The sequence below is a fragment of the Cucurbita pepo genome, chromosome LG10 (assembly GCF_002806865.2).
Source record: "Cucurbita pepo subsp. pepo cultivar mu-cu-16 chromosome LG10, ASM280686v2, whole genome shotgun sequence".
Lineage (NCBI taxonomy): Eukaryota > Viridiplantae > Streptophyta > Magnoliopsida > Cucurbitales > Cucurbitaceae > Cucurbita > Cucurbita pepo.
The window spans coordinates 4,479,903-4,503,021 of record NC_036647.1 but is presented as its reverse complement, the minus strand read 5'-3'; the positions used below and the strand labels follow the sequence as shown (position 1 = coordinate 4,503,021).

Here is a 23,119-nt window from a genome sequence, read left to right as displayed (position 1 = left end):
TGTTATTATCCAACTTCAAAACTTCGGATGTTTATTTATGTTAAGGATATTTAGTAATAAATTATAGTTTACCATATATATTATATTTGATATTTTATTATAAGGCAAATATTAGATATTTGTCTTATTGCCATAGATATCTTTCCATTTATTGTTATTTTGATTTATTACTATTTCCATATCCTTGTAATTTATTTGATTATAAATAAGATAACTTTCACACCATTTAGGTGTGGTGGATTAATCAAACATTCACAATTTAACACATCTTTATTATATTCATTACTCTGATCAGCTAGGATATTAACTCGTTCCAATCAAATGAAATGGAATAAATCATTTATGCATGGACCAATAAGTGATCGGGGAGAATATTCACTTGTTCCAATCAAATTAAATGGGACAAATTACCAATCCTCTAGTAAATCATTACCGTCTATTAGTTTTGCATTTTTTTTGTTTGGGACAATAATTTCTTGAGAAATCTAAAAATGCAAACCAATCCAATGCGGTCTATTTTTTGTTTTGCATCTTTCTTGGAAATTCAATAATTTCTGAAAAGTAAAAAATGCAAACTAATCAAAGCATTCTATTTTTGCAGGGAAGACAAAAGTGTAATTGACCTACGCTCTCTTCTTAAGAACTGGTTGAGTGTTATTGACTACATTCTCTATTTTTACTACTAGGAAGACAAAAGTGTTATTGACCTACACTCTCTTTTCAAAGACAACTCGGGTGTTATTGACCTGTAAAGATAAGTTGGATGTGATTACGTATATTCTCGAACTTGAGATATAATATTTGGATAATATATTTAGTTATGGAATATGGATATAAACTATTTGTTAATTATTAAGTGAAGTAAATAAAAATCTTCCCCCACCGAAATTTGTGTAAAGTATGTTTTGAAAAAGAAGAGAAAAAGGACTAAAAAGAAATGGTAGCCGTTAATTTTGGTTTTTGGGAGGACCCAGGAATCAGAAGGACAGAATGATTGGTCGGTTCAAACAAAACTCGGCAACTCCCATTCGCTTCCACCAGCCGTCAATTATATTGCAGTTCAACCTCAAATATGTGCCGCTAATTATTTGCTGAAATGACACAGCACAGCGCCTGTGCTGCCGCTGCTGCTCCCACATGAGCTTTGCTCCTTGTCTGTCACAATGCCTTGTGTCGTGTCTGCGTCCTTGAGATTTGAGATTTTCTTTACCCTTGTCCTTTTGTATCATTCCCATTAGAATCCCACTTTAGCAACTTGCGGTGCATAAACGCTCTCTGAAAATGGTAATATCAATCCGGAGGAGGTTTCCTTGAAGTGGGGAAATGCGGTAGAAAAATCAATGAATTAAAAACATGTTGAAGGAAATTGGAAGTGAAGAGAGGCCAATTCAAACACCCCTACTTGGATATATCATTTTCGTCTCTTCATTCTCACCAAACGCCAATTTCCACCGAAACGGCTATCGGACAGATCCAACATGTTCTTAGAACAAAACCAAATTTAATCAAGCACAAAGAGAAGGTAGGAATTGAATTACTAATTTGAATTTTATTCCCTCATCAGGCTAATGAAAATTTGAAGATCCGACGGTTCTCCCTTCGCCTAATTCAACTCAAAATTGTATTATAAATAGCCACTCCTCTCCTCGCTCTTTTCACTCACCCACAAATTCTTTCTATTGGGTTTCATCCTTTCAGAAGCACCATGATCTCTTCACTTAGGCTCACATCTTCCAATCTCACTTCCTCTGAGTTTTTCAACAGAAAATCTCCAGTTCCATGGCCGAATCTTCCGTTGCAATCCTCGGATTGCTGTGCTCTTAAGCATGTCGATCGATCTCTTTCTACTAACAAACCACTTCACATCTCATCCGTTGAGAATCTTTCTTTCCCCACAAAATCATCTGAGCGTTCGACGGTGTGCAGGGCGTATGAGGCTGAATCCCGACCTCTTCAGATTAACATTGAGCTTCCCGATGAACAGACGGCTCAGAAACTCAAGATTGGGCTCTATTTCGCTACTTGGTGGGCTTTGAATGTGGTGTTCAATGTCTACAATAAGAAGGTTCTTAATGCCTTCCCTTATCCATGGCTCACCTCCACTCTCTCCCTTGCTGCTGGATCGCTCATGATGCTTATTTCTTGGGCCACTAGAATGGTCGACGCTCCCAAAACCGATTTCGATTTCTGGAAATCCCTACTGCCGGTAAATATAATTATAACTTTGAGATGCTCTGTTTTGGTATTAATTTTTCTTCAATTCAAAAACCTGGGTTTTGATTTTCGAAGAATATGAATGTAAGAAACTGCATTACAAATTGGAATAGGGACTAATCTTATGCATGATGTGTTTGCTCTGTTGTTTTGCAAAACAGAGCATTCGAAAGTTCAAATCCAGATCACTAATCGGATATTTTGTGTGGTATGGTTACTTTTATAGGTTGCAGTGGCGCATTCGATTGGGCATGTTGCAGCAACTGTGAGCATGTCCAAAGTCGCAGTCTCATTCACTCACATAATCAAGAGTGGGGAGCCAGCTTTCAGTGTGTTGGTGTCCAGGTTTCTATTGGGCGAGATGTTTCCATTGCCAGTTTACTTATCTCTTATCCCAATCATTGGAGGCTGCGCTCTTTCCGCCGCTACTGAGCTCAACTTCAACATGACCGGTGAGGAATCCTTGCCGGAATGTCTGTGCTTACTTGCTGCTGTAAATCTCAATTTGGGGGTTTGTGTTTCAGGTTTCTCGGGAGCGATGATATCCAACTTGGCATTTGTGTTTAGAAACATATTCTCAAAGAAAGGAATGAAGGGAAAGTCAGTGAGTGGAATGAATTACTACGCTTGCCTCTCATTGCTGTCTCTACTAATTCTTACTCCTTTCGCCATTGCTGTGGAGGGACCCAAGTTGTGGGCTGAAGGATTCCAAAGTGCTCTCTCCCAAATTGGTCCCAATTTCATTTGGTAACACTACAAAACCCTCCAAATCCCAAATTTCATCGCTATCTGAAATATGGGAATCCAGTGTCCTTTTGTTCACTCACATGTGGTCCGATCTGATCTTTATTTAGAATGTGATATTAGGAGATTGAAGTTAAACCCATCGTTTGTGTTTGCGTAAAATTCAGGTGGTTGGGAGCTCAAAGTATGTTCTACCACTTGTACAACCAAGTGTCGTACATGTCTCTAGATCAGATATCACCATTGACATTCAGCGTGGGTAACACAATGAAAAGAATATTCGTAATAGTGTCATCGATTATCATCTTCCACACTCCTGTCCGACCCATCAACGCCATTGGAGCTGCCATCGCAATCCTCGGAACCTTCATCTACTCTCAGGTACTACACCTTCTCCTCCGATCTCTTTCCCTTTCAAAAGAAAGCGCAAGTCTCATCTACGTATATTGTTTTCCCACAGGCAAAGCTGTGATTGAAGGAGATCGTCGTTGATGCAGATTTTGTAGCCACAGGGAGAGGAGCTTGAGGTAGAGGGATGATAATAATAATTTATACTACATTTCATTATTATTTGAGCCTTGACCCTTCACTCAAATTTGGGCCTAGGTTAAGTCAAGTCTGAGTTCATGTTTTTCATGGCCCAGCCCACTAAAATGCTGTTAAAATGTGGAGTGGCTCACTGCTTAGCTTCTCCCCTCTAAGCGTCCGATTATGAATATATCGTAGATATTATATCTTAATATTCTTTTCTTTATGATTTGATTTACAGTATATTTTATTTTATTTTTCGTATTTAATTATTTTATATCTTTCTCATTTGTACGTATTTCTAGGATATCAATATCAATGGAATTTGGAGTATTTTTAAATTATAAATGCTATTTAATTCATTCAGATGTTTTATATTTTAAAAAAAATATAAACTATACTTTATATATATATAAATGAAAATATACACAAAAATAAATGAAAATAGCGACAACAGCTTTGAAGCATAATGAGTAGTACATCACGAAGGTTACAATGCTACTACTACAGTGACGGCTGAGTGTGCGTAGGAAAACAAAATAAAGTGTACCTAAATTCCAAATTATATCACCAAAACACTGTTTATAAGCTTAGTCCATGGCGAAATAAAGTGCATTTATGTGATCTTTTTTTGGGCTAAACTCATAAAACGCAGCCGTTTTGTGTTTCCTTTTTTTCCTTCTTATTTGACACGAGAATTGAGACCCATAATGCAGCAGCAGGCGACCAGTGTTGATATCACACGTCACAAGGCAAACGCCAATAAATTCTGTGCATTATTTCTCACCCACCACTACCTTATTGCCTTCATTTTAATAAAATTGTATATTCGGTGATGTTGAATGACGGGGGATGATACCCAAAATTGTAGGCGTTTATTTTGCAGCAATTAAGCACACATCTAAGTTGATAAAAAAAAATCTTGTTTTTGCATATTACCTGAAAATTACAAACTTTATTTATCTAAAAAAACCCAAAATAAGAACTGCTCACCTAAATTTGACCATATTGATTATAATTTAGTTATAGTTATATTAGAGGGTAGGCAATGAATGAAGAATATTTATATATATTTACATGTAATGAAGAACAGTTGTTGAATCCAGCGACATAGAATTATTGAAAAAAACAATGTTTGATTAGCATTTTGGGTATTGGTAAAGTTCATAAATGCAGGAAACAACCACCCCACCAAGCTGGTTGTGATTTAATTTTTCGTTATTTGGTTTGCGTGGATAAGATCTTGACTCACTGGTAGGGTTCCACACTTTTCTCACCATTAATGTACGCACCATTTATTATTACCCATTTTCACATCTAACAAAACTTTGCATATTTTATGCACCTAATTACAAGTCTCTCATCCAAAAATATGCCAAATTTTAGTTATGGTAATCAAATGAGTTGACGTTTTGGCAACCACTTTAGCGGAATATTAAATTAACTCTGGTGATTAAAAGTTGTCCAATTTCGCATTGGATAATTAATGGCATGACATAAAGCAACCAAAATGGTTCCCTATTTGCTCTATTTGCCCCTTTGCGTGATCACAACCAACTCCGGATGGTGAAAGTAAACACTATAAGGCATCATCTCAACTACTTGCTGTTTAAGCCGTACCCTGCGAGTAGCTCTTTATATTTATTGCGTTGTTTAATCAACCAAACTCATTCACTTCCCCCACCGGGCCACCCACCCGCCGTTCTCACCTTTGGTTTTTTATATGCAAGGACGTCGCCATTTATTTTCAACTTTCAATTATCAAACACATTTCTTGATCTCGCCTCGCCTCTGCTATGGACTTACTCGATGCCGTTGTTCTTCTCCTGGCCTTGCTTTTTTTCTCCTTATGGTGGCGTTATTGGTCCGCTACTGGGGGTGGCTCCAAGAATCTCCCTCCTGGGCCACCGGGCTGGCCGATTGTCGGAAATCTCATACAAGTTATTCTCCAACGTCGTCCGTTTATTTTCGTGGCTCGCGATTTACGTGAAAAATATGGTCCCATTTTCACAATGCAAATGGGGCAACGCACACTCATCATTGTGTCTAGTGCGGAGTTGATTCACGAAGCTCTCGTGCAGCGTGGTCCCTTATTTGCCAGCCGTCCTGCTGACTCACCTATTCGTCTAGTCTTCAGCGTTGGAAAATGCGCTGTCAACTCAGCCGAGTATGGTCCCCTATGGCGAACACTCCGCCGTAACTTCGTGACGGAGCTGATAAACCCGGCGAGAATCAAGCAATGTAGTTGGATAAGGAAGTGGGCCATTAAAAGCCATTTGGAGAGACTGAGGAAAGAGAATTCGGAGAAGGGATTCGTGGAGGTTATGAGCAATTGCCGGCTGTCGGTATGTAGCATTCTGATCTGTATATGCTTTGGAGCGAAAATCCCGGAAGAGGAGATTAAGGTTATAGAGAGTATACTGAAGGACGTGATGTTGATTACGTTGCCGAAGCTCCCTGACTTTTTGCCGGTGCTCACACCTTTGTTCCGGCGGCAACTGAAGCAAGCGAAGGAGCTGAGGAGAAAACAGTTGGAATGTCTGATACCGTTGATAAGGAGGAGAAGGTTGTTCGTGGAGAGGAATGGGGATGAGAGCGTGATGAAGGATTTGCCGGAGATGGTTAGTCCAATTGGAGCTGCGTATCTTGATTCGCTATTTGAACTGGAAACGCCTGGACGTGGGCGGTTGGGGGAGGAGGAGCTGGTCACGCTTTGTTCGGAGGTAATTAATGCCGGAACTGACACCAGCGCCACCGCGTTGGAGTGGGCTTTGCTTCATTTGGTTCAAGACCAACAAATTCAGGAAAGACTATACGACGAAATCATTAGCGTTGTGGGTAATGTTCATCCATCCCTCCTATTTTATTCAATTTAATAGTTTTAAAATAAGGTTTAAATAGATAAAAATAGCTTGTAATCATAACATTTTTAGGAACAAAATTGGAATTTATTGTGCTAAATTAAACTTAAAAGTTAACCTTTTAGTGGAATGTTGTAACAGGTAAAGATGGAGTGGTAACCGAAGGCGACGTAGAGAAAATGCCATATCTAGGGGCAGTGGTGAAAGAGACATTCCGGCGACACCCTCCCAGCCATTTCTTACTATCTCACGCGGCGACGAAAGAGACGGAGCTCGGCGGGTACACGATCCCGGCGGACGCCAGCGTGGAGTTTTACACGGCTCATTTATCGGACGACCCCAACACGTGGGAAGAACCGGGTTCGTTTCGGCCGGATAGGTTCTTGGAGGGCGACGGTGTTGGCGTGGACGTAACAGGAACTAAGGGCGTCAAGATGGTGCCGTTTGGGGCAGGGAGGCGGATCTGCCCGGCCATGACTTTGGGGACGTTGCATGTTCACATGATGCTGGCAAGAATGGTGCAGGCATTCAAGTGGGTCCCGGCTCCTGGAGCCCCCCCCGACCCGACCGAGACTTTTGCGTTTACAGTGATTATGAAGAACCCTCTGAAGGCTACCATATTGGAGAGGTCGGGTTAATATTAGAGCCACTATTTGTGGGAAAGGCTATAACTTTGGTCTTTGTTTAATTTTGTTATACTATTTCAATTTATGTATACTATCAACTATCCTCCCAAATGAAGCTATTGTATTTCTCCAAAAACTCCATAAATCTTCCGTCTCCTCATTTAATAAACCTGATGATTATTGAGAGTGAAAAATCATGAGTCTATAAGTGAGGAATACTATGGGGGAAACCCAAGGTAAAAGCTTGGACAATATTATATCATACCATTTATAATTTTGGGTCCACTTTGAGCTTTAAATTGTGTACCAAAATCACAGCTGGATTTGCAACTTGATTATTAAATTGACGTGAAGTATGAAGTTATGTCCACCACGTTCTTTATCGACCTGTTCTTCCCGCTCTACACATAGATCGTATATATTTTTGGTGGTGACAATAAAGTATGAGCTACAACTAATTCAATAATAATAACAAGAAATTGTTAACAAAGATTTGAATTCGTACATGAAAGAGAAAAATAATAGAATTAGGTTATAAGAAAATAAATGCGACAACTTGCAGCAGTAATTGCATCCATATGGTGTAGAGGTTGTTGAAACTATTAATTTTCTTCATTCAACAATGTTCTTATCTTCAATATTATTTTATATTTAAAATAAAAAATTCTATGCCTATTTAGTCCTTATGATTTTAAAATTTATAATACATTTTTGAACTTGTAATATTAATTTTCTTTTTATTAGCATGAATTAAATAAATCAAAATAACATTAAATGAGTATTATTTTATCCATAAATTGTGTACTACAAATTAGATGAGTGAAGTATAATGTGGGCCAGTGGTTCTTATTGGGCCGTATAGTGAGGCCCATGGAGTGGTGTTTTTTAGAATATTGAGCCCGGCCCAAAGAGATATAGTCAACCCTGAACGAAGGGAGGAATACGGATTTCAGAGATAGCACATAGCAGTTATGAGAGTCAATGGTGTTGGGTAAGATTGTTGTTCTTCAGCAACACATTCAGCTGTAGAGCCAAAGAGATAGAGAAGCAGAAATGGAATGGTGCGAGTCGATGCCGAAAGTGGAGCTTCATGCTCATCTCAATGGCTCCATCAGAGACTCTACTTTACTGTGACCTTCTTCTCCCTATTATATCCATTTTCTGTCTTCTCTATACTTGCGCCACTTTTGATTTTCACTTATTTGCGTCTGAGATGGTGTTTCTCTTACAGGGAGCTTGCCAGAGAGTTGGGTGAGAAGGGCGTCTTAGTGTTTTCTGATTTCGAGCATGTCATCCTCAAAAGTACGCCGTTTCTTTCTTCCTTACTTCTTGGATTCTAGTTGTTTTGGGAATGTGCAACAAAATTAACACCGATTACATTTCTAATTCAATGCTTTGAAATTTATGTTATGTAATGCCTGCAAGCTCCAAACATGGCCATTAACTCAAGCTTTTGTAGTTTTCTTATAGGGTTCTCGATATTGTAATATGTACTCTTTTTTCCATGTTGCATAAAATCCGTACACCAATATCTACAGCTCTATTTGATAATTATTTGACTTTTTCTTTTTGGTTTTTGAGAATTAAGCTTATAAAACTACTCTCAGTCGTAGGTTTCTTTGTTTGCTTGCCTGTAATGTTTTCAAAATCCAAACAAAGTATAGCTTGAGGGACAGAGTTCTTATGTGTCTCTTCATTCAGGTGACCGTTCTCTTGTTGAAGTGTTCAAGTTGTTTGACCTGATCCACATGGTCACCACTGATCATACAACTATTACGAGAATCACCAGAGAAGTATGTAAACATCTTTTTTTTTTTTTTTTCCTTTTTTTAAAAAATCATTAATTGTAGATGTACGCTGTGTAACTTTCTCCTATCAATTCTACTTTTAACCAGGTTATTGAAGACTTTGCTTCTGAGAATGTTGTTTACCTTGAGTTAAGAACAACTCCAAAGGTATTCTATCAGTTGCCTTCAATTCAGGAATGTACTTTCTCGTTCTCTAGGGGTTAGGCTTAGTTGTGGAGATTATAAATCAACTTGCTTGGTGTGGATTTCCTTTTAAACAGAAAAACAAGTCAATTGGAATGACCAAACGGTCATACATGGAAGCAGTTGTGGAAGGTCTGAAAAGTATCAGTAGCGTCGATGTTGCTTTCATGCCACATGATGTTGATGCCCGAAGTTCGTTGAATTCTCTGCCTATAGACAATGCTAGAAATGTTACTCCAAGAAAAAGGATATATGTTAGACTTCTTTTGAGCATTGACCGACGAGAGACGACTGAGGATGCCATGGAAACTGTATGTTAGCAAAACAAACTTTACCTTGAGCTTACACCTCGGATAGTGGATGAAACGATCACGTTTATCTTGCACTACTTATTGCAGGTGAAACTTGCACTGGAATTGAAAGATGTGGGAGTAGTTGGTATTGATCTTTCAGGAAATCCAATTGTGGGTGAATGGTATATTCCCAAGGCCATTTTTCACAAAAGCTTTTTTTTGTTTAAGTTGGAATAGAATCTAACCCTTCTTGAACATGATGCAGGACCACCTTTTTGCCTGCTCTTCAATTTGCAAAAGAAAATGGCCTTGACATAACACTTCACTGTGGCGAGGTACACTATCTTTTCGTGTACTCACACTTGCTGGGACTTGAAATGCCCTCACCAGTTTGATCTTTATTCCTGGAAGTTAGTGCTTGTAGGTACCTAATCCGAAGGAGATACAAGCTATGTTAGACTTTTGGCCTCAGAGGGTTGGCCATGCGTGTTTCTTTCAAGGAGAAGACTGGGAGAAACTGAAACGTTTGAACATTCCGGTCAGAAATCTAGTATATCTGCCATGAGTTTTCTCTTCTTGATGACACTGCTGCTTGAGACTAGCTTTCTTTTACATCCTTAGGTCCTTTTGCTGAAGATTATTGACCATGAGTTTAGACCATTTCTTGTTATGACATTGGAGTCTTGAAAATATTTTTATAATTTTGAAAAAAAAAAGCAGATAGTTCAAGATTTTCTAAGTAGAGAAACAGTTCTAGTCCAAAAGAAATCAAATGGTCTAAAATTACCTGACGTTCCTTCTAGAGTGAATGAACATCTTCATCCTTTCCTCCCGGCTTTGTCGATGTCTTTGAATCTGTCTTAAAGAGTCCTATTCCTCTCCAATCATAAAACTTGGGAAACTTGAATTGCCGCATGACCTTAAAATGTGATTTTCTCTCCTTTCAGGTTGAAATTTGCTTCACATCCAACATCAGGACCAATTCAATTTCTTCAATAGATGTTCATCACTTTGGTTAGTTCTCATTCTTAAATGTATTGGAAGGGTTCAATTAAGAAATTCATAGTAATCTTTTGGGTTATTCTATGCACATAAAGTTAGAATCACCATTGTAACAACCTGTGATTGGCAATGCAGCTGACTTGTATAAAGCAAACCATCCTTTAGTAATCTGCACTGATGATTCTGGGGTTTTCTCCACCAGCGTTTCAAAAGAATACAGTTTGGCAGTCTCTGCGTTTGGTAACTAAGAACTATATTGTTCATGATAAATGCAATGAACATTAGATTTAAAGATAATGGTCTGAGGCCCCTCGTTTTCTCTTGACAGGTCTTGGAAAAAGGGAAATATTTCAGCTGGCAAGAGATGCTATTGAATTCATATTTGCAGAGGATGAAGTAAAGACTATTCTGAAACAGATGTTCGATTCTTTCGTAACAAACCTGGCTCGATAATCATAAGTGCATTTGAGATGCGCGGGAGCGATTAATCATGGTAGTCAACATATTGATGCATTCAACTTGTGAGGATCATTCTGACTAGTTGGTTTTGATAGACTCCTGAAACTTAATTCTGTTTCTTCAGGTTTTTGTGTTGGAAGGCACATTACATTACATAAATTTCTGAAGCCATATTCAGCATTCTTGGATGATTAATGGAAATCTGATCAATTGAAGGGGCTTCTACTTGTCTGGTCTTGTCTGTTCCCTAACCCTCTACTATTTTCTCTTCTGAACACTTCCTGTTAATTTAGATATAGGTTTTAGAATTGGTTCACTTGCTATTTGAGACAAATTTCTTTCACTTTCTAGACCCAAAAACAGTTTCAAGCTTCAGAGAAAAGAACGCTGTAGTTTTCAGTTTATTATGACTTAAATAAAAGAATAAAATTACAGCATGTTGTGACTCAAGATTGAACCTTTTTTGTGGATTAGATAGAAATGGTACATCTGAGGTATGCCATTTAAGGTCATAAGGGCGGATCTAGCATCACCACTGAATGAGAACTCTAAATCATCCTTACCCTGTTAGGAATACTAAAATGATGGCAAGGAGCAAAAGGCAAGATAACAATGGGCAGGCTCCTGTTTGGTTCTCTGGTTTATAATCATAAGAGAAAGAAATGAAAAACTCTCAGGAAACCCATGAGGGCATGCCTGTGCTAATGATGGCCAAACAAGTTAAAAGAGATCTTAAGAAAGACATTATAATGGAGAAACATGCCTCCAGAGCAAATAACAAGTAGAGTATGATGTCCATTTGGCTCCCAGAATCCACCAATCACGCAGAAACTTAATATTATCAACTTTATGTAAAGCAAGTTTCATCAAACAAGGAGATGGATGGCCTAAACTCAAAGCAACCCCAAAAGTCCTCGAGAAAAGGGCGTGTGAAGGCAGTAGAATGTATAAAAGGATGAGCAGAAGCAGAAGCCTCTCTGAGAAAATGGATGGTATTGCTCCACTTGCAATTGGCACGCGAGGCACTGTGGGGTCGCTGGTGATGAAGGAGATTGAGTACTTCACCAAGTTTGAGGTGGAACGCCATGGCAGCTCTCAGAGGATAAGTGGAGATGCTTCGAGGAGAAGCGATTGTAAGGGAAGCTTTTGGCTTGTGTCCTTGACTTGGAAGTGGAAGAAGAGAAAAGGCAATAATGGGATTCTCCCTAACATCTGCAGTGCTGTTGAATTGTCAAAAAGCAATCGCTTCAATGGGATTCCTGGTTTCAGTTACAGGATTCTCAAACACGACTTTCCCATTTGATCTTCATTTCCTGCTCCACTTCTAAAGGGTCTTGTTTCTTTGTTTTGCTTCTGATTTCCCTTATCTGTTTGTGCTTCATTTCATGGATTGCAACGTTTTTTCTTTACTGGAGAAGGAAATTAAGCCATGGCGGCTCTCAACAGAAGATTGTATTTGGAACAATCATTAATCTTTCTTTTCTCCTTCATTCTAACAAGAGTGAGATTGAAGCAGCAATGCTTTTGCTTGGCATCCATAATGTTTATAGCATAAATCAACAAATCTTATGATTTTTCTTCAATTGGAAGGTTTTGAACACTGGGTCCTTGAAAATGGGATATAATGGAGATACTAATTTGTTTTGTGTTCAGTGGTGCCTGATCTTAAGTTATTATTTCATATATCTTGAACCATAAGTTTGAATAATAATTTTTGTCACCAAAAAAAACAAAAAAAACAAAAAAAAACAAATGATTTTCTCCCAGGCATTGTCTGAATAAAATCCACGTGTGTTTTTATCATCGGGTGAAAAGGTCCATGGGCTTGTCAAAAAGCCCAGGCATTGTCTGAAGAAAATCCACGTGTGTTTTTTATTATCGGGCTGAAATGGTCCATGGGCTTGTCAAAAAGCCCATCCATTGTCTGAGGAAAATCCACGTGTTCGCCGTCGTCTTCATCCGAAACCTGTAAAACCTAATTGCAGGCACACCGACTAGAATCCACCGTCTACCTCGGAGGAGTAGCGACCTTCACCTTTAGAAAGGCCTAAATCGGAAAGAAAATGACCTACTAATGGCGATTTTTAGGTCTCTTAAAGCTCTAATCAAGAAGAATCCCAGTCGGTTCAAAACCTTCCTTACGACCACCACATGTACAATTTCAGCTCCCTTCTCTCCGCTTTCTTCTTTCCCATCCCAGCCTCTGTCTCCCTTCGGTTATCACTCAACGAGGCTTCTTTCTCCTCTCTCAAAATTGATTTTTCCCTTTCATGGTCCTCTTTTCCTGTCGTCTCCGCCATGGAAGCTTTTGCAGTCCGCCACTCCCCTTTATGTACAAGGAAATAGAATTATTTTGCACAGAGTTGAAGCTTTAAATTCTGGATTCAATTTGCTTCGCAGAACCAATCTTCCTCTCAGAATAGGATTTGGGTCAGTATCATCCGGGCCACACTTGTTGGATCGATCGGATTCGAACACAACAAATGATAATTTGGTACATGGCTTCGTAAATTTGCCCAACTTAATTTCAGTAAGCCGGTTAATTTCCGGTCCTTTCCTTGGATGGTAATGTTTCTTGTTCTCCACCCTTGACTTCATCAAAATTTAAATCTCATTCCATGTTTCCCAATTGACTCATCTGTTCGTTGTTTTCTTGATTGGCATTTCCGTTGTACATTCTTCAAGTTAATGATCGATACATTTTGCATCATCTGGATGTTGATACAGGATGATATCAAACGGCTGGTACTCTTCGGCGATGGTGGGATTAGCTATATCAGGAGCAACCGACTGGGTACTCGGCTGATGTTATCTTTCTTGACTCAATCACAATAATATTCTGAATACGAAAACGGTTGATATACTTTTAATTAGCTTTTGCCCCCTCTTTCGTAGCTGGATGGATATGCCGCCAGAAAAATGGGAATAAACTCTGTAGTGGGTTCTTATCTGGATCCTTTGGCTGACAAGGTAAATTTTGTATCCCCTACCCCTTCTATTTCATGTATATTTTGAATTGGGTTGCTTTTATTCACTCTTGTTCTGGTCCTGGGATCAGGTTCTCATTGGATGTGTTGCTTTGGCAATGGTGCAGAATGATCTTCTCCATCGTAAGTATTCCATTCCTCTAATCTAATTCTCGCCGATTCTCGATTTCTTGTTGGATTGTAAAATACTCCAACTGTAAGATACTACGATCCATTATTCGAGAAGATCTTCATTCGTGGAATTTAAATGTTCTTGTTTCAATCTCCTTCATAGTTAGTCCATTGATTCCCCTAGGTATGTTTTATGTTTTGATGTGATCGGCCAGATTTGATATTGAAGATTGAACACATTTAAATCGTGGAATTTCTCATCATTCATTTATGAGTATAAATCGTGATTTTGTTTTCTATCGTAGCTGGACTTGTTGCCCTTGTTGTTGGGAGAGATGTCTTACTTGTTAGTGGTGCTGTATATCAGAGAGCCAATAGCTTGGGTTGGAAGGTGAAAAAATTGAATATTGTTACTCTGAAAGTCCCTGCACTGCCATTTTCTTGATGGGATGCTCTGGTTTCTCCGGAACTAGCTTCCTCGCTAATGTTGTTTGAAAATTTTTCAGTGGAGAAGCTGGCATGACTTTTTCAATCTTGACGGTTCCTCTCCCCAAAAGGTTGAGCCTCTGTTTATTAGCAAGGTAATTATAACTTCCAATTGTACAATTACGCTATCAGAAAAGGCTGGATTCAAGCATTTTACTTAGTAAGGATGATGATTGTGTTAGGTCAATACTGTTTTTCAATTGGTATTGGTCGCTGCTGCGCTTCTGCAACCTGAGTTTGGAACACAGGAGACTGAGCTCTATGTCACGCTCTTGAGGTATGTCAGCTACTAGCTTTTTGATACCTAAGTTTATAATCTCTAGATAACATATCGAAAAACTTACCGTTCTTTCGATCGGGTTGCAGCTGGCTAGTGGCGTCAACGACAGTGGCCTCGACAGCAGCATATGGAGCACAGTTCATGAAGAAAAGTTCTGGATTGATTGCTGGAAAAGTGTAGGGTCTAGTACTTGCAGATGTGAGCAAAGCTTCAGAAAAATTATGTCTGAGATCTCCAAACTTTTGATGACATGGATGTGAGAAGGTCTCGGATCAAACTGTTTCAACAGGCTGAACAAATTTCTACAACAGAAGATTTCCCTTCGAAATGAAAAAGAATTTGTACTCTTTTAAGTTTGAATAACATGAGCATGTACATAGTTCTCGGGAATGGTTATTTGTGCCAAGTGCACCCAAAACATGTCTTCATCGAATTATTTGTGTTTTCTCTTGTTTAATCTCTAATAGACAGAAGGGGACGTCAGTGTTATATCAACAATATAAAGGGACTTTAATGTTAATCAGATCACAACGAATTTGATCATTCAATTTGCTTGTGTTCAAATTAACTAACACTTTTGAACGGCTTAAATTCATCTTCAGCTGTAGCATTTTGAATCAAGAAATTCCAGAGCGAATAGAATTGAGATTTCACTATCGCACAAAGGCAATACCAAACAAAGGTGGGAAAATTAAAGCCAAATTTGGTGTGTACTACTATGTTACAGATGAAAAATACAATTCCTTGTCATCAGGGGTTGCTCCTTTCTTGGGTGGATAAATGCCCAAAAGACGGTAAGCTTCAGTTCACTAGACTGCTCAAATGTCTAATAACTAATCTTGATGAATATCCTCAACAGCAGGTGCTGCAAATCTCAAATCCACGGGCCGTGCCACTACAACTGCTTCATCAGCAAACAAGGCCCTGATAAAGGATGGGGTTTTCAACGGTCGACGGCCTGTCATTCGTGGGTACACGTCTTCAAGAAAATAATAAGCGTGGCCAGCAACCATACCCTGAGTCACAAAAGAATTCGTTTTCATAGGGAAAAGGTTACATTAATTTAAAGCAATTCGTGCTAATAAAAAAAAAAAAAAAAAACCACTGACTAATATTCCTGGCCTCAACTACCCAACAATTTCCGTAAACAATCAATGTGAGGGAAATTGATTTTATTTTGCTGTTTGTTATTAATTACATATTATACTTTAGCCGTACTAAAATGTTTTAAAATACCAGTTTCGGGAGACTCCAGGTTAAGAAAATATTGAACTATGCAAACCTAAAGAGTGTCGGATCAAACATAAGTAACTGTGAAGAATTATATTCCAAATGCAGAGTCAGACGGCATACCAGTAGATCTACCCATGCACTGGCCCCGACAAGTACAGAGAACCCTAATAGAACCTGTGCAGGAAAAAGGAAAAGAAACAAAGTTAATATTCTATCGTGAAGTTTAAAGGTGATGCTTTTACTGGTGAATAGAGAATTCAACTGCAAGGAATTAACATTGGATGGGATCTAGTCATAGACAAATTTTCAACTTCAGGATGACTGAAAGAATAATAATATGCAAAGAAACCCAGGCTTACTCACCCATGGCAGGTAAGCTGCTGTAAATGTAAAGAGGCCCAAAAAGCTCATATGGATGAACGGATTTTGCTTGCTCCACACATAAACCTGTGTATAAGAAGATTTGTTGAAGTAAAAAGCTGAATTGCATGAAAATAATGAGACAATAGCTCTCATATTAGATGGAAACTAACCATCATGAATGTCAGAGAGTTGCTAAGGAATATAACTTCAGCAATTGACTCGGACAAGTATGGTATCATTCCCCCAACCAAAACAATTGCAGTTAGCACCGTGGCCCCAAATAAGAGCATATAAAAGAAATCAGCTGTTCTTCCCCTAAAAGAGTTTTCTTCCAGAAGTTTGCAGTATCGGGCAAGAAAAAACATGTGAAACAAAAAATCCAAATCTGGCAATAACAGATACATCACAATGTTAAGAGTGGAACATCAGATAGTTGTCAATTTCAATCTTGTCCAAAAGAGAAACATATACATATATGTATATATAAACTGAAAATGCTGAAAGAGTCGAGAAAGATAGAAGATGCCAAATTTTCCATCTCCTTTGTAACTAAATGAATATAAAAAGAGGTAACCGACCCAAGAATATATAGGGTAAAAGAAGGTTAGTTTTATCCTTTTGGGGTAAGGGGAAGAGGTGGCTAAATCATAATTGCAAGGACGAGGAAAGGATTCAAAGGTTCACAAGTAAAATAAGGTGCATTTCAATGTAATATTTTTTTTCACAACAAATACAAGAACAAGACATCAACACCTTTAGCTTGCTAATTACATCTCATGTGCATATAGACCAGAACTTCATAAAAGCTAAAACCCAAAATAAACAAGAACAAGACATCTAACACCACTCTCGTGCACTGCAAGGCTGCAAGCATGAGTTCTTATTCAAAAAGTTGATGACCAATGACTACAATCAGGAAATGGAATGTGCATGAAAAAAGTAGTATACTTAAAATGATTAGCTTTCATGATGCATCACTGTGGCACCAATCTAACTTTCCTATTACAAATTTATATGTTGCTACCTTGCTTCATAGGTACCTCCAAAACATGGAATAAATTTCATCATTGCATCAAAACTTTCATGAAGAATAAAATTCAAGGTTAAGGGGCTAATGTAACATAAGTATCAAGTACATGAATAAGATTCTTCATGTGAGCAGTCGATGGTCTACAATTTCAGGCAGATAATAAATGTTACTTAATAACCTAGTAATCGGCAACCCTACCATTCCGGAATGAGCAATGAATGTCGATCATTTACCAAAAGATTTGAACCAACATATAATACTGAACTTGTAATGTACACAAAAGCTTCATTCAAAATTATCGCACTTATGAAGGAAGATAAAATACGTTGTAGGATAAATGTTGTAGGTAGTAGCGTCCATAATAGAACAAAATTTCACCATAACAGTATACGTTCGTTTCTTCAAATTAGTGAAGGGCATGGAGAAAATAACGTGAGTCTTTAGGGAATGAATAACAACCTGTAGTTCAAAATTTTCTATCACCGAACAACAAGTTCTAGTTATTTCACAATACCTACAAGCATGATTTTAATTGAAATTGATAAAAGCCAGGACTAGGTTGAATTTCAATAATTACCCATTTTTCGGAAGAACAGGAAGTTGGTAATCAGACGCCAGAACTGATACTTCTTGGCCACCAGGATAGGGTTCAAGTAAAGATGATGCGGAGAAATAATCTGTAGGATATAAAATCCGTAACAGATTATTAACTAAACCAAATGATAAGCTAAAACAATATATCATTTGTGAAACTCCAAAATTAAGAAGCAAAATGATGTGAAACAAAGGCCAATAAGATTATAAGGATGAGCCACACGTTTAGAGTTTATGATATTCCAATAGAAATCATCCTGAAATAACAAAACAGGGTGCCTTCGTTTTGGACCACTAAGTATCAGGAAATTTTGACACAAGAACTTAAAGAATTTTGTACAGCAATCCCCATCGGTCACTAAAATCATCAAGAATCGCCATGGCAAACCAAAAGACCGAACTAAAAATCAAAATCTCCCAAGGCAATACTAATCGACACCGGTAACCATGCGGGATGGCAAATCAAACCATTAATGAATCCATAACAAATCAAAATCAAGACTGAGAGAAAACTTTGAAGGCATTCTCAAAACCTTCCGCTTCAAAACCATAATGTAAGAGATGATCCCTAGAAAGAACAAAAGGTAAACCTAGATGATCTCAAGAACAAGAAAACTACAGCTAGAAATGGAAAAAGGGGAGAGAAGGTACATACATCAAGGGAACAGCCGATTGTGGTAGCGATAGCGGCAGTGAGATAGGAGCGGGTAATAATAGGCATTTGCTTGTACCATTCTTCCACAGCTTGAGCCATCGAATCTCAGAAAAATGATCGCCGATAAAGAAAAACGTCCGGTGGAGATCTAAGACGCAGAAGAGGCTAATGTTTAAAAGCTTGAAAGAAGAACCGGAGCTTGGAGCGAAGAGATTCTCCGCACAATCCCACAGAGAAAGAGATCCGCAGAATCGGGACGGAAAAGTTTGGAGAAGAAAGTCGGCGAAACAAAACAAAACAGCTATTCCCCGTTCTGCGTTTTTACGGTGATATGACGATTTGGCGCGAATAATAGCGCGAGTATATTGCACGAACCAATCACCCACTCGGTAAATCGAGTAGTTTCACTGTTATTACAATTTACCCCCAAAATGGAATAAGCTTTGTTTTGGGCTAGGCCCATCGAGCCAATACGATACGAGTACAATCGATCCATTACATCGCTTACCCAGCAATCTGGGCTTGGGTAGACTTAAGTACATGGGCCTGAAACCAATCGAGTTTTCATTCTACATGGGCCAGCAGGCCCAATTCTCCTTGTAGTGCTTAGTAGAAGATAGTTGTTAGCCCAGTTGAGTCAGATCCAAAGGAGATAATTCATGGAAACGCAGTTTGTAATCAACAAATTGTAAGAACGTGCAGATTCCATGGGGAAACCTTCGTGTGTGAGAATTAGAATACGAAGGCTGAAGGTTAGATTTGGGAGACGATTGAAGATGCTGAAGAACTCACCATGGTTTCTTCACTCAAATCAATGACTTCTGTTGTTCTTCGGAGCTTTAATTTTGTTCATGGCCTTTGTTTTGTGAACCAAAACTTTTCAAGATTCTATAATTTGTTCATGGCCCCAATCAATTTTATAAGGAGTCCATCACTTTTTAATGACTCTTTTAATTATGTACGAGGAATTTTCCTCGTGGAGCAGTGGGAAGCGGGTTAATTTTGGAAAATGTTCGTCGCTGGGGCCTAAAATATTCCTTTATGAGACTTGACTTGTAGCGTTGCTACACTACACGACACGAGTAACATGTGAAGTTGAAGCAGACACAATGTTCAGCTACTTCACAAGTGATTCACCATATGGAAATAAGAAAAAGAGAAGAGAGAAAGCGTCTCACCTAGGTGGCTCCCATATGGCTCCCATAAGGTAACGACTTCAATCTCAAACAAAGAACGTTCCTTTTCAAGACATCCGTCAAGGAAAATGTTGTATATTTCTAATGCGAGACTCGTCGAATTCAGTCACGTTTTCATTCATTTGGAATCTAGGCTATTGTTCGTCATTTCTATTTACTCATTTTTTCGTTTTTTTTTTCTCTTGTATCATTCCTTCAAGGTGTCTTGCAAATAGAATTTATTTTTGTCTAACATTTTTGCATATATCTAATTTCTCTTCGTTAAAAATCACCACTCTTCAGAAGGGTATGATATTGTCTGAGCATAAGCTCTCATGGCTTTGATTTGGGCTCCCAAGAAGACTTCATGTCAATAGAGATAATATTCCTCACTTCTAACTCCATGATCTTCCACTAAATTAACCAACGTGGGACTCACTCCCAATAATCCTCAACCCTCTTTTATAATGATTTTACCAAAACAATGCGTCCATAATTTGATGTATAGAAACAAAAAGAAAAAGTTAATATCAAAGGTCAAACCAAGTATAAGATAATTGAGCACGTGAGCGACATGTATTATACCTAATTAACAACTTCAATGCTTTTAGATTAATTTATATTAAGGAATACCAAATCGAGATTACCTTTTAGACAATGCATCAAATTTATATAATTGACTCCTAATCATTCCATAATCAACCAAACACATCCGACATCTTTACATTTCCAAAATAAAAGAAAACTAGCTCAACAAACACATCTTGAAAGACACAAAAGCTAATACATTATCATATGGTTGGTTACATTATAATTCTAGTTTATTTAACTTTTCAACCATATTATGATTCAGATTATTGGATGAAGCCTTGCCATTAAATTATGATTTTCTTATAGTTTGGCCTTAAATTATTAACCTTATGCCAATACATTTGCTTCTAATAAACTTAATTATAAGCTAGCAGCTAATTAAAAACATAAATATCGGGTAAATGGTACATTACAATCCGTTCAATTCATTCCCTTCCTACGTCATAATAATTAAACAAAGAAAACCAACATTATTTTTTCAAATATAATGAAATAAGAATAAAGAAATTAAAAGGTCAATTTCTTTACTCTACATATACATACTTCAGATTATCTCAGGAATGCTCTGCAGAGAAGGCCTCCATGAACGTTGCTGACGCAATTTCACCATCTGCCCAATATTCCTATCATCTTCTTCACTATCATCACCATTGTGCTCGCTAATAACGTTCACAAGACGAGCCATAACTTGTTCAAAACTCGAGTCCGCCATGTTCAACCATCCAACCAATTCCTTCAGCTCCTTTTTCGTCATTCTTATTTTCAACTCTCTCAGATTACCCTCTTTTGAACCCTTGATCGTAGTAGAACAAGAATTAGCTCCATGCCTTCTCTGACTGAGGTTCTTCGGCGGCAGAGCCCTCCGATCGCCACCCGACACCACCGGGGTGGAGGATTGACCTCTGCAACAGTTACCCATGTCTTGGTCGGAATTTAATTTGTATCGTCTCCTGGGCGATATTTGTATTGGTTGAAGGCAGAAATTCAATAAGATCCGACATGGTAAATAAAGTTATTGTTATGTCTGTACACGTGTCAATAAATGGAGCTGGTAGTTGACCAAACTCCGATTTGGAAGTTTTGCAGCTGTGGGGCCTGCAGATATATGATGATCTCAACGGCCACAATCAATTTGCTTTTTCGTAATTGACCATCTCCCTAATCTAACCACCCTAAATTATATAACGGCTGTTATTTTATGTCTCGCTAAGAAGCTATAATAATAATATTTATCTACTCTCCAAATAAATAAATAGAAATTTCATTTATATAATATAACATAATTTAACAGATTTTTATTTGAGGGGTGTACTAAAAAAATAATTACTCAATTCTACTTAGTAGCATTAATTTCTAATAACTATTTAATCAATTCCGTTAGCTGAAATTAATTGCAAATTATAAATAAATAATTTTGATTTTAAACATATATATTTGACTATTAATTTTTTTAATAGATAATACGCTCGTATTAATTCATGACCTGAATTCAATTTAATATGTTTGTAAGGTAAAGAGTCTAATATCATATATTTTTCTTGCACGTAGCTGCGAAAAACATGCAGTTTAACACGATTTGAAGTGAATGAATGCAAGGGTATTTAGGTGAACTTGGTTGAAATTTTGGGTGACGTAGTAGAGTGAATAATTGTGTTAAAATTAAGGGAAGATTAAATAATGGGAAGATGTTAGGTGAAGGCGTGTAGGGTAAAGATTGGTGAATATTAGACATTTATTGGTGGGTTTCTTGTTGTTTCAATAATATTTTAGGATTTAATTTCTTGTGAGCTAAGATTGCACCCCAAACCTTTCTTCTAAAATCAACGTATTAACTACATTTACTTGAATAATATAATTTAGCTTTAAATTCTGAAAATATAGCTAAAAAAAAGTTTTAATGATTGGAGACTTTTGAGAATTCTCTGATATGATGGCCACCAAAAACTCTCCAGTGTCGTGTCGTTGCCGGACGGCCGAGTTTTCATGCAGTGTCGTGTCGGTGCCCAAACTTCGTGGTTCCGATGACTCCTCTGTTGCGGTGGAAGTTAGAGGACAGACATGGATCTCGACGCTGTAAACAATGTCAATTTCAGGCCAGAAAGCTCGCCGCCGACCTCTGGCAGCTCCATTACACGGAAATTTTAGGTGCCGGCCGGAGGGTATGTTTTATGGAACTGAACCGGATCGGTCGTCGGTCTGCTTTCCGCAAAACCAACCCAACCTAGTTTCACCGCTACATTAATTTTTTTTTTTTTCATCTAATGACAAATATATTAATTTCATGCGCACATAGAATGTAATTTGATATAATTAAAATTTGACTTTAAATAACCAAGTTGTAATTTTTAGAAGCTTTGGTTTGATGAGCTAAAGGTATAGTTTAATAAAATGATCAAATAATTGCAAAAACAGTGAATGGTATAATTAAGTAATCGATCATGGAAGACCATGTGAGAGTATAGGATAAGTTAAAATTATGGAAGTGGGAGTAGCATTTGGCCTACCAAATTAAAAATTGGACCAAACGATGTGATTTCAAGGAAAGTGACTAAATTAATTAAAGGGTTAAAGAAACATAATGATTAAAATGTCCAAGGAAAATGACCACTCAAAAACCCATTTAAAGCAAATATCTTTATTTCCTAAAAAACATACCTATAGAGTATTTTTGTGTTGTGAACGTGTCGCACATATTTTAAGATAATTTTTATTTACGTGACATCAGACCATATGAAAAAAAAAACATACAAGTTGAGTAAATAGGTATGATGTTGTTTGACGTGTAATGATGGATAATGTAATGAGTGTAATCACCTAGAAGACATTAATACAAGAAGACTAGCTCAAGACGAGTCATGCAAACCCATTTGTCTTATGTTTAAGACAGAAAATGTTG

The 23,119-nt window shown here is 37.8% G+C and overlaps 7 protein-coding genes across 7 annotated transcripts; 5 read left to right on the top strand and 2 right to left on the bottom strand.

Annotated features, from left to right (window-relative positions):
- Positions 1-1,641: 1,641 nt before the first annotated feature.
- On the top strand, positions 1,642-3,712 carry LOC111804513 (glucose-6-phosphate/phosphate translocator 2, chloroplastic-like). The gene is made up of 5 exons (XM_023689344.1): positions 1,642-2,206; positions 2,441-2,666; positions 2,739-2,961; positions 3,126-3,339; positions 3,419-3,712. The coding sequence occupies exons 1-5, from the start codon at positions 1,706-1,708 to the stop codon at positions 3,428-3,430; spliced, it is 1,176 nt and encodes a 391-aa protein (XP_023545112.1). The 5' UTR covers positions 1,642-1,705; the 3' UTR covers positions 3,431-3,712.
- A 1,435-nt stretch (positions 3,713-5,147) lies between these two features.
- Positions 5,148-7,167, top strand: LOC111804519 (cytochrome P450 77A1). The gene is made up of 2 exons (XM_023689350.1): positions 5,148-6,324; positions 6,489-7,167. The coding sequence occupies exons 1-2, from the start codon at positions 5,283-5,285 to the stop codon at positions 6,983-6,985; spliced, it is 1,539 nt and encodes a 512-aa protein (XP_023545118.1). The 5' UTR covers positions 5,148-5,282; the 3' UTR covers positions 6,986-7,167.
- A 751-nt stretch (positions 7,168-7,918) lies between these two features.
- On the top strand, positions 7,919-11,168 carry LOC111803215 (adenosine deaminase-like protein). Its single transcript, XM_023687524.1, has 12 exons — positions 7,919-8,103; positions 8,205-8,275; positions 8,675-8,766; positions 8,869-8,928; positions 9,042-9,275; positions 9,363-9,439; positions 9,523-9,592; positions 9,682-9,795; positions 10,205-10,271; positions 10,395-10,499; positions 10,588-10,752; positions 10,843-11,168. Exons 1-11 carry the CDS (start codon positions 8,027-8,029, stop codon positions 10,710-10,712), a joined length of 1,092 nt encoding a protein of 363 aa, XP_023543292.1. The 5' UTR covers positions 7,919-8,026; the 3' UTR covers positions 10,713-10,752; positions 10,843-11,168.
- Positions 11,169-11,703: 535 nt separating this feature from the next.
- LOC111803725 lies at positions 11,704-12,021 on the top strand. Its single transcript, XM_023688250.1, has one exon. The coding sequence runs from the start codon at positions 11,704-11,706 to the stop codon at positions 12,019-12,021; it is 318 nt and encodes a 105-aa protein (XP_023544018.1).
- Positions 12,022-12,681: 660 nt separating this feature from the next.
- Positions 12,682-15,072, top strand: LOC111803751 (cardiolipin synthase (CMP-forming), mitochondrial). The gene is made up of 8 exons (XM_023688287.1): positions 12,682-13,283; positions 13,446-13,512; positions 13,614-13,688; positions 13,777-13,828; positions 14,122-14,207; positions 14,323-14,397; positions 14,485-14,579; positions 14,669-15,072. The coding sequence occupies exons 1-8, from the start codon at positions 12,793-12,795 to the stop codon at positions 14,760-14,762; spliced, it is 1,035 nt and encodes a 344-aa protein (XP_023544055.1). The 5' UTR covers positions 12,682-12,792; the 3' UTR covers positions 14,763-15,072.
- A 127-nt stretch (positions 15,073-15,199) lies between these two features.
- LOC111803752 (derlin-2.2) lies at positions 15,200-18,801 on the bottom strand. The gene is made up of 6 exons (XM_023688288.1): positions 18,458-18,801; positions 17,786-17,885; positions 16,349-16,563; positions 16,179-16,262; positions 15,936-15,989; positions 15,200-15,598 (listed from the first exon to the last, which is right to left on the bottom strand). Exons 1-6 carry the CDS (start codon positions 18,554-18,556, stop codon positions 15,416-15,418), a joined length of 735 nt encoding a protein of 244 aa, XP_023544056.1. The 5' UTR covers positions 18,557-18,801; the 3' UTR covers positions 15,200-15,415.
- A 1,966-nt stretch (positions 18,802-20,767) lies between these two features.
- On the bottom strand, positions 20,768-21,142 carry LOC111803724. The gene has a single exon (XM_023688248.1). It carries the CDS (start codon positions 21,140-21,142, stop codon positions 20,768-20,770), a length of 375 nt encoding a protein of 124 aa, XP_023544016.1.
- Positions 21,143-23,119: the final 1,977 nt, after the last annotated feature.

Excerpts from the sequence above, each read along its gene's own strand:
- LOC111803752 (XM_023688288.1), bottom strand. The coding sequence starts at position 18,556 with ATGGCTCAAGCTGTGGAAGAATGGTACAAGCAAATGCCTATTATTACC. Across the intron at positions 17,886-18,457 it reads CAATCGGCTGTTCCCTTGAT|ATTATTTCTCCGCATCATCT; the intron begins GTATGTACCTTC and ends TATATCCTACAG. Across the intron at positions 15,599-15,935 it reads GTGCATGGGTAGATCTACTG|GGTATGGTTGCTGGCCACGC; the intron begins GTATGCCGTCTG and ends TTTGTGACTCAG.
- LOC111803751 (XM_023688287.1), top strand. The coding sequence starts at position 12,793 with ATGGCGATTTTTAGGTCTCTTAAAGCTCTAATCAAGAAGAATCCCAGT. Across the intron at positions 13,284-13,445 it reads TCCGGTCCTTTCCTTGGATG|GATGATATCAAACGGCTGGT; the intron begins GTAATGTTTCTT and ends ATGTTGATACAG. Across the intron at positions 13,689-13,776 it reads TGGATCCTTTGGCTGACAAG|GTTCTCATTGGATGTGTTGC; the intron begins GTAAATTTTGTA and ends TCCTGGGATCAG.
- LOC111803725 (XM_023688250.1), top strand. The coding sequence starts at position 11,704 with ATGGATGGTATTGCTCCACTTGCAATTGGCACGCGAGGCACTGTGGGG.
- LOC111804519 (XM_023689350.1), top strand. The coding sequence starts at position 5,283 with ATGGACTTACTCGATGCCGTTGTTCTTCTCCTGGCCTTGCTTTTTTTC. Across the intron at positions 6,325-6,488 it reads CGAAATCATTAGCGTTGTGG|GTAAAGATGGAGTGGTAACC; the intron begins GTAATGTTCATC and ends ATGTTGTAACAG.
- LOC111803215 (XM_023687524.1), top strand. The coding sequence starts at position 8,027 with ATGGAATGGTGCGAGTCGATGCCGAAAGTGGAGCTTCATGCTCATCTC. Across the intron at positions 8,104-8,204 it reads ATCAGAGACTCTACTTTACT|GGAGCTTGCCAGAGAGTTGG; the intron begins GTGACCTTCTTC and ends TTTCTCTTACAG. Across the intron at positions 10,500-10,587 it reads TTTGGCAGTCTCTGCGTTTG|GTCTTGGAAAAAGGGAAATA; the intron begins GTAACTAAGAAC and ends TTCTCTTGACAG.
- LOC111803724 (XM_023688248.1), bottom strand. The coding sequence starts at position 21,142 with ATGGGTAACTGTTGCAGAGGTCAATCCTCCACCCCGGTGGTGTCGGGT.
- LOC111804513 (XM_023689344.1), top strand. The coding sequence starts at position 1,706 with ATGATCTCTTCACTTAGGCTCACATCTTCCAATCTCACTTCCTCTGAG. Across the intron at positions 2,667-2,738 it reads GCTCAACTTCAACATGACCG|GTTTCTCGGGAGCGATGATA; the intron begins GTGAGGAATCCT and ends TTTGTGTTTCAG. Across the intron at positions 2,962-3,125 it reads ATTGGTCCCAATTTCATTTG|GTGGTTGGGAGCTCAAAGTA; the intron begins GTAACACTACAA and ends CGTAAAATTCAG.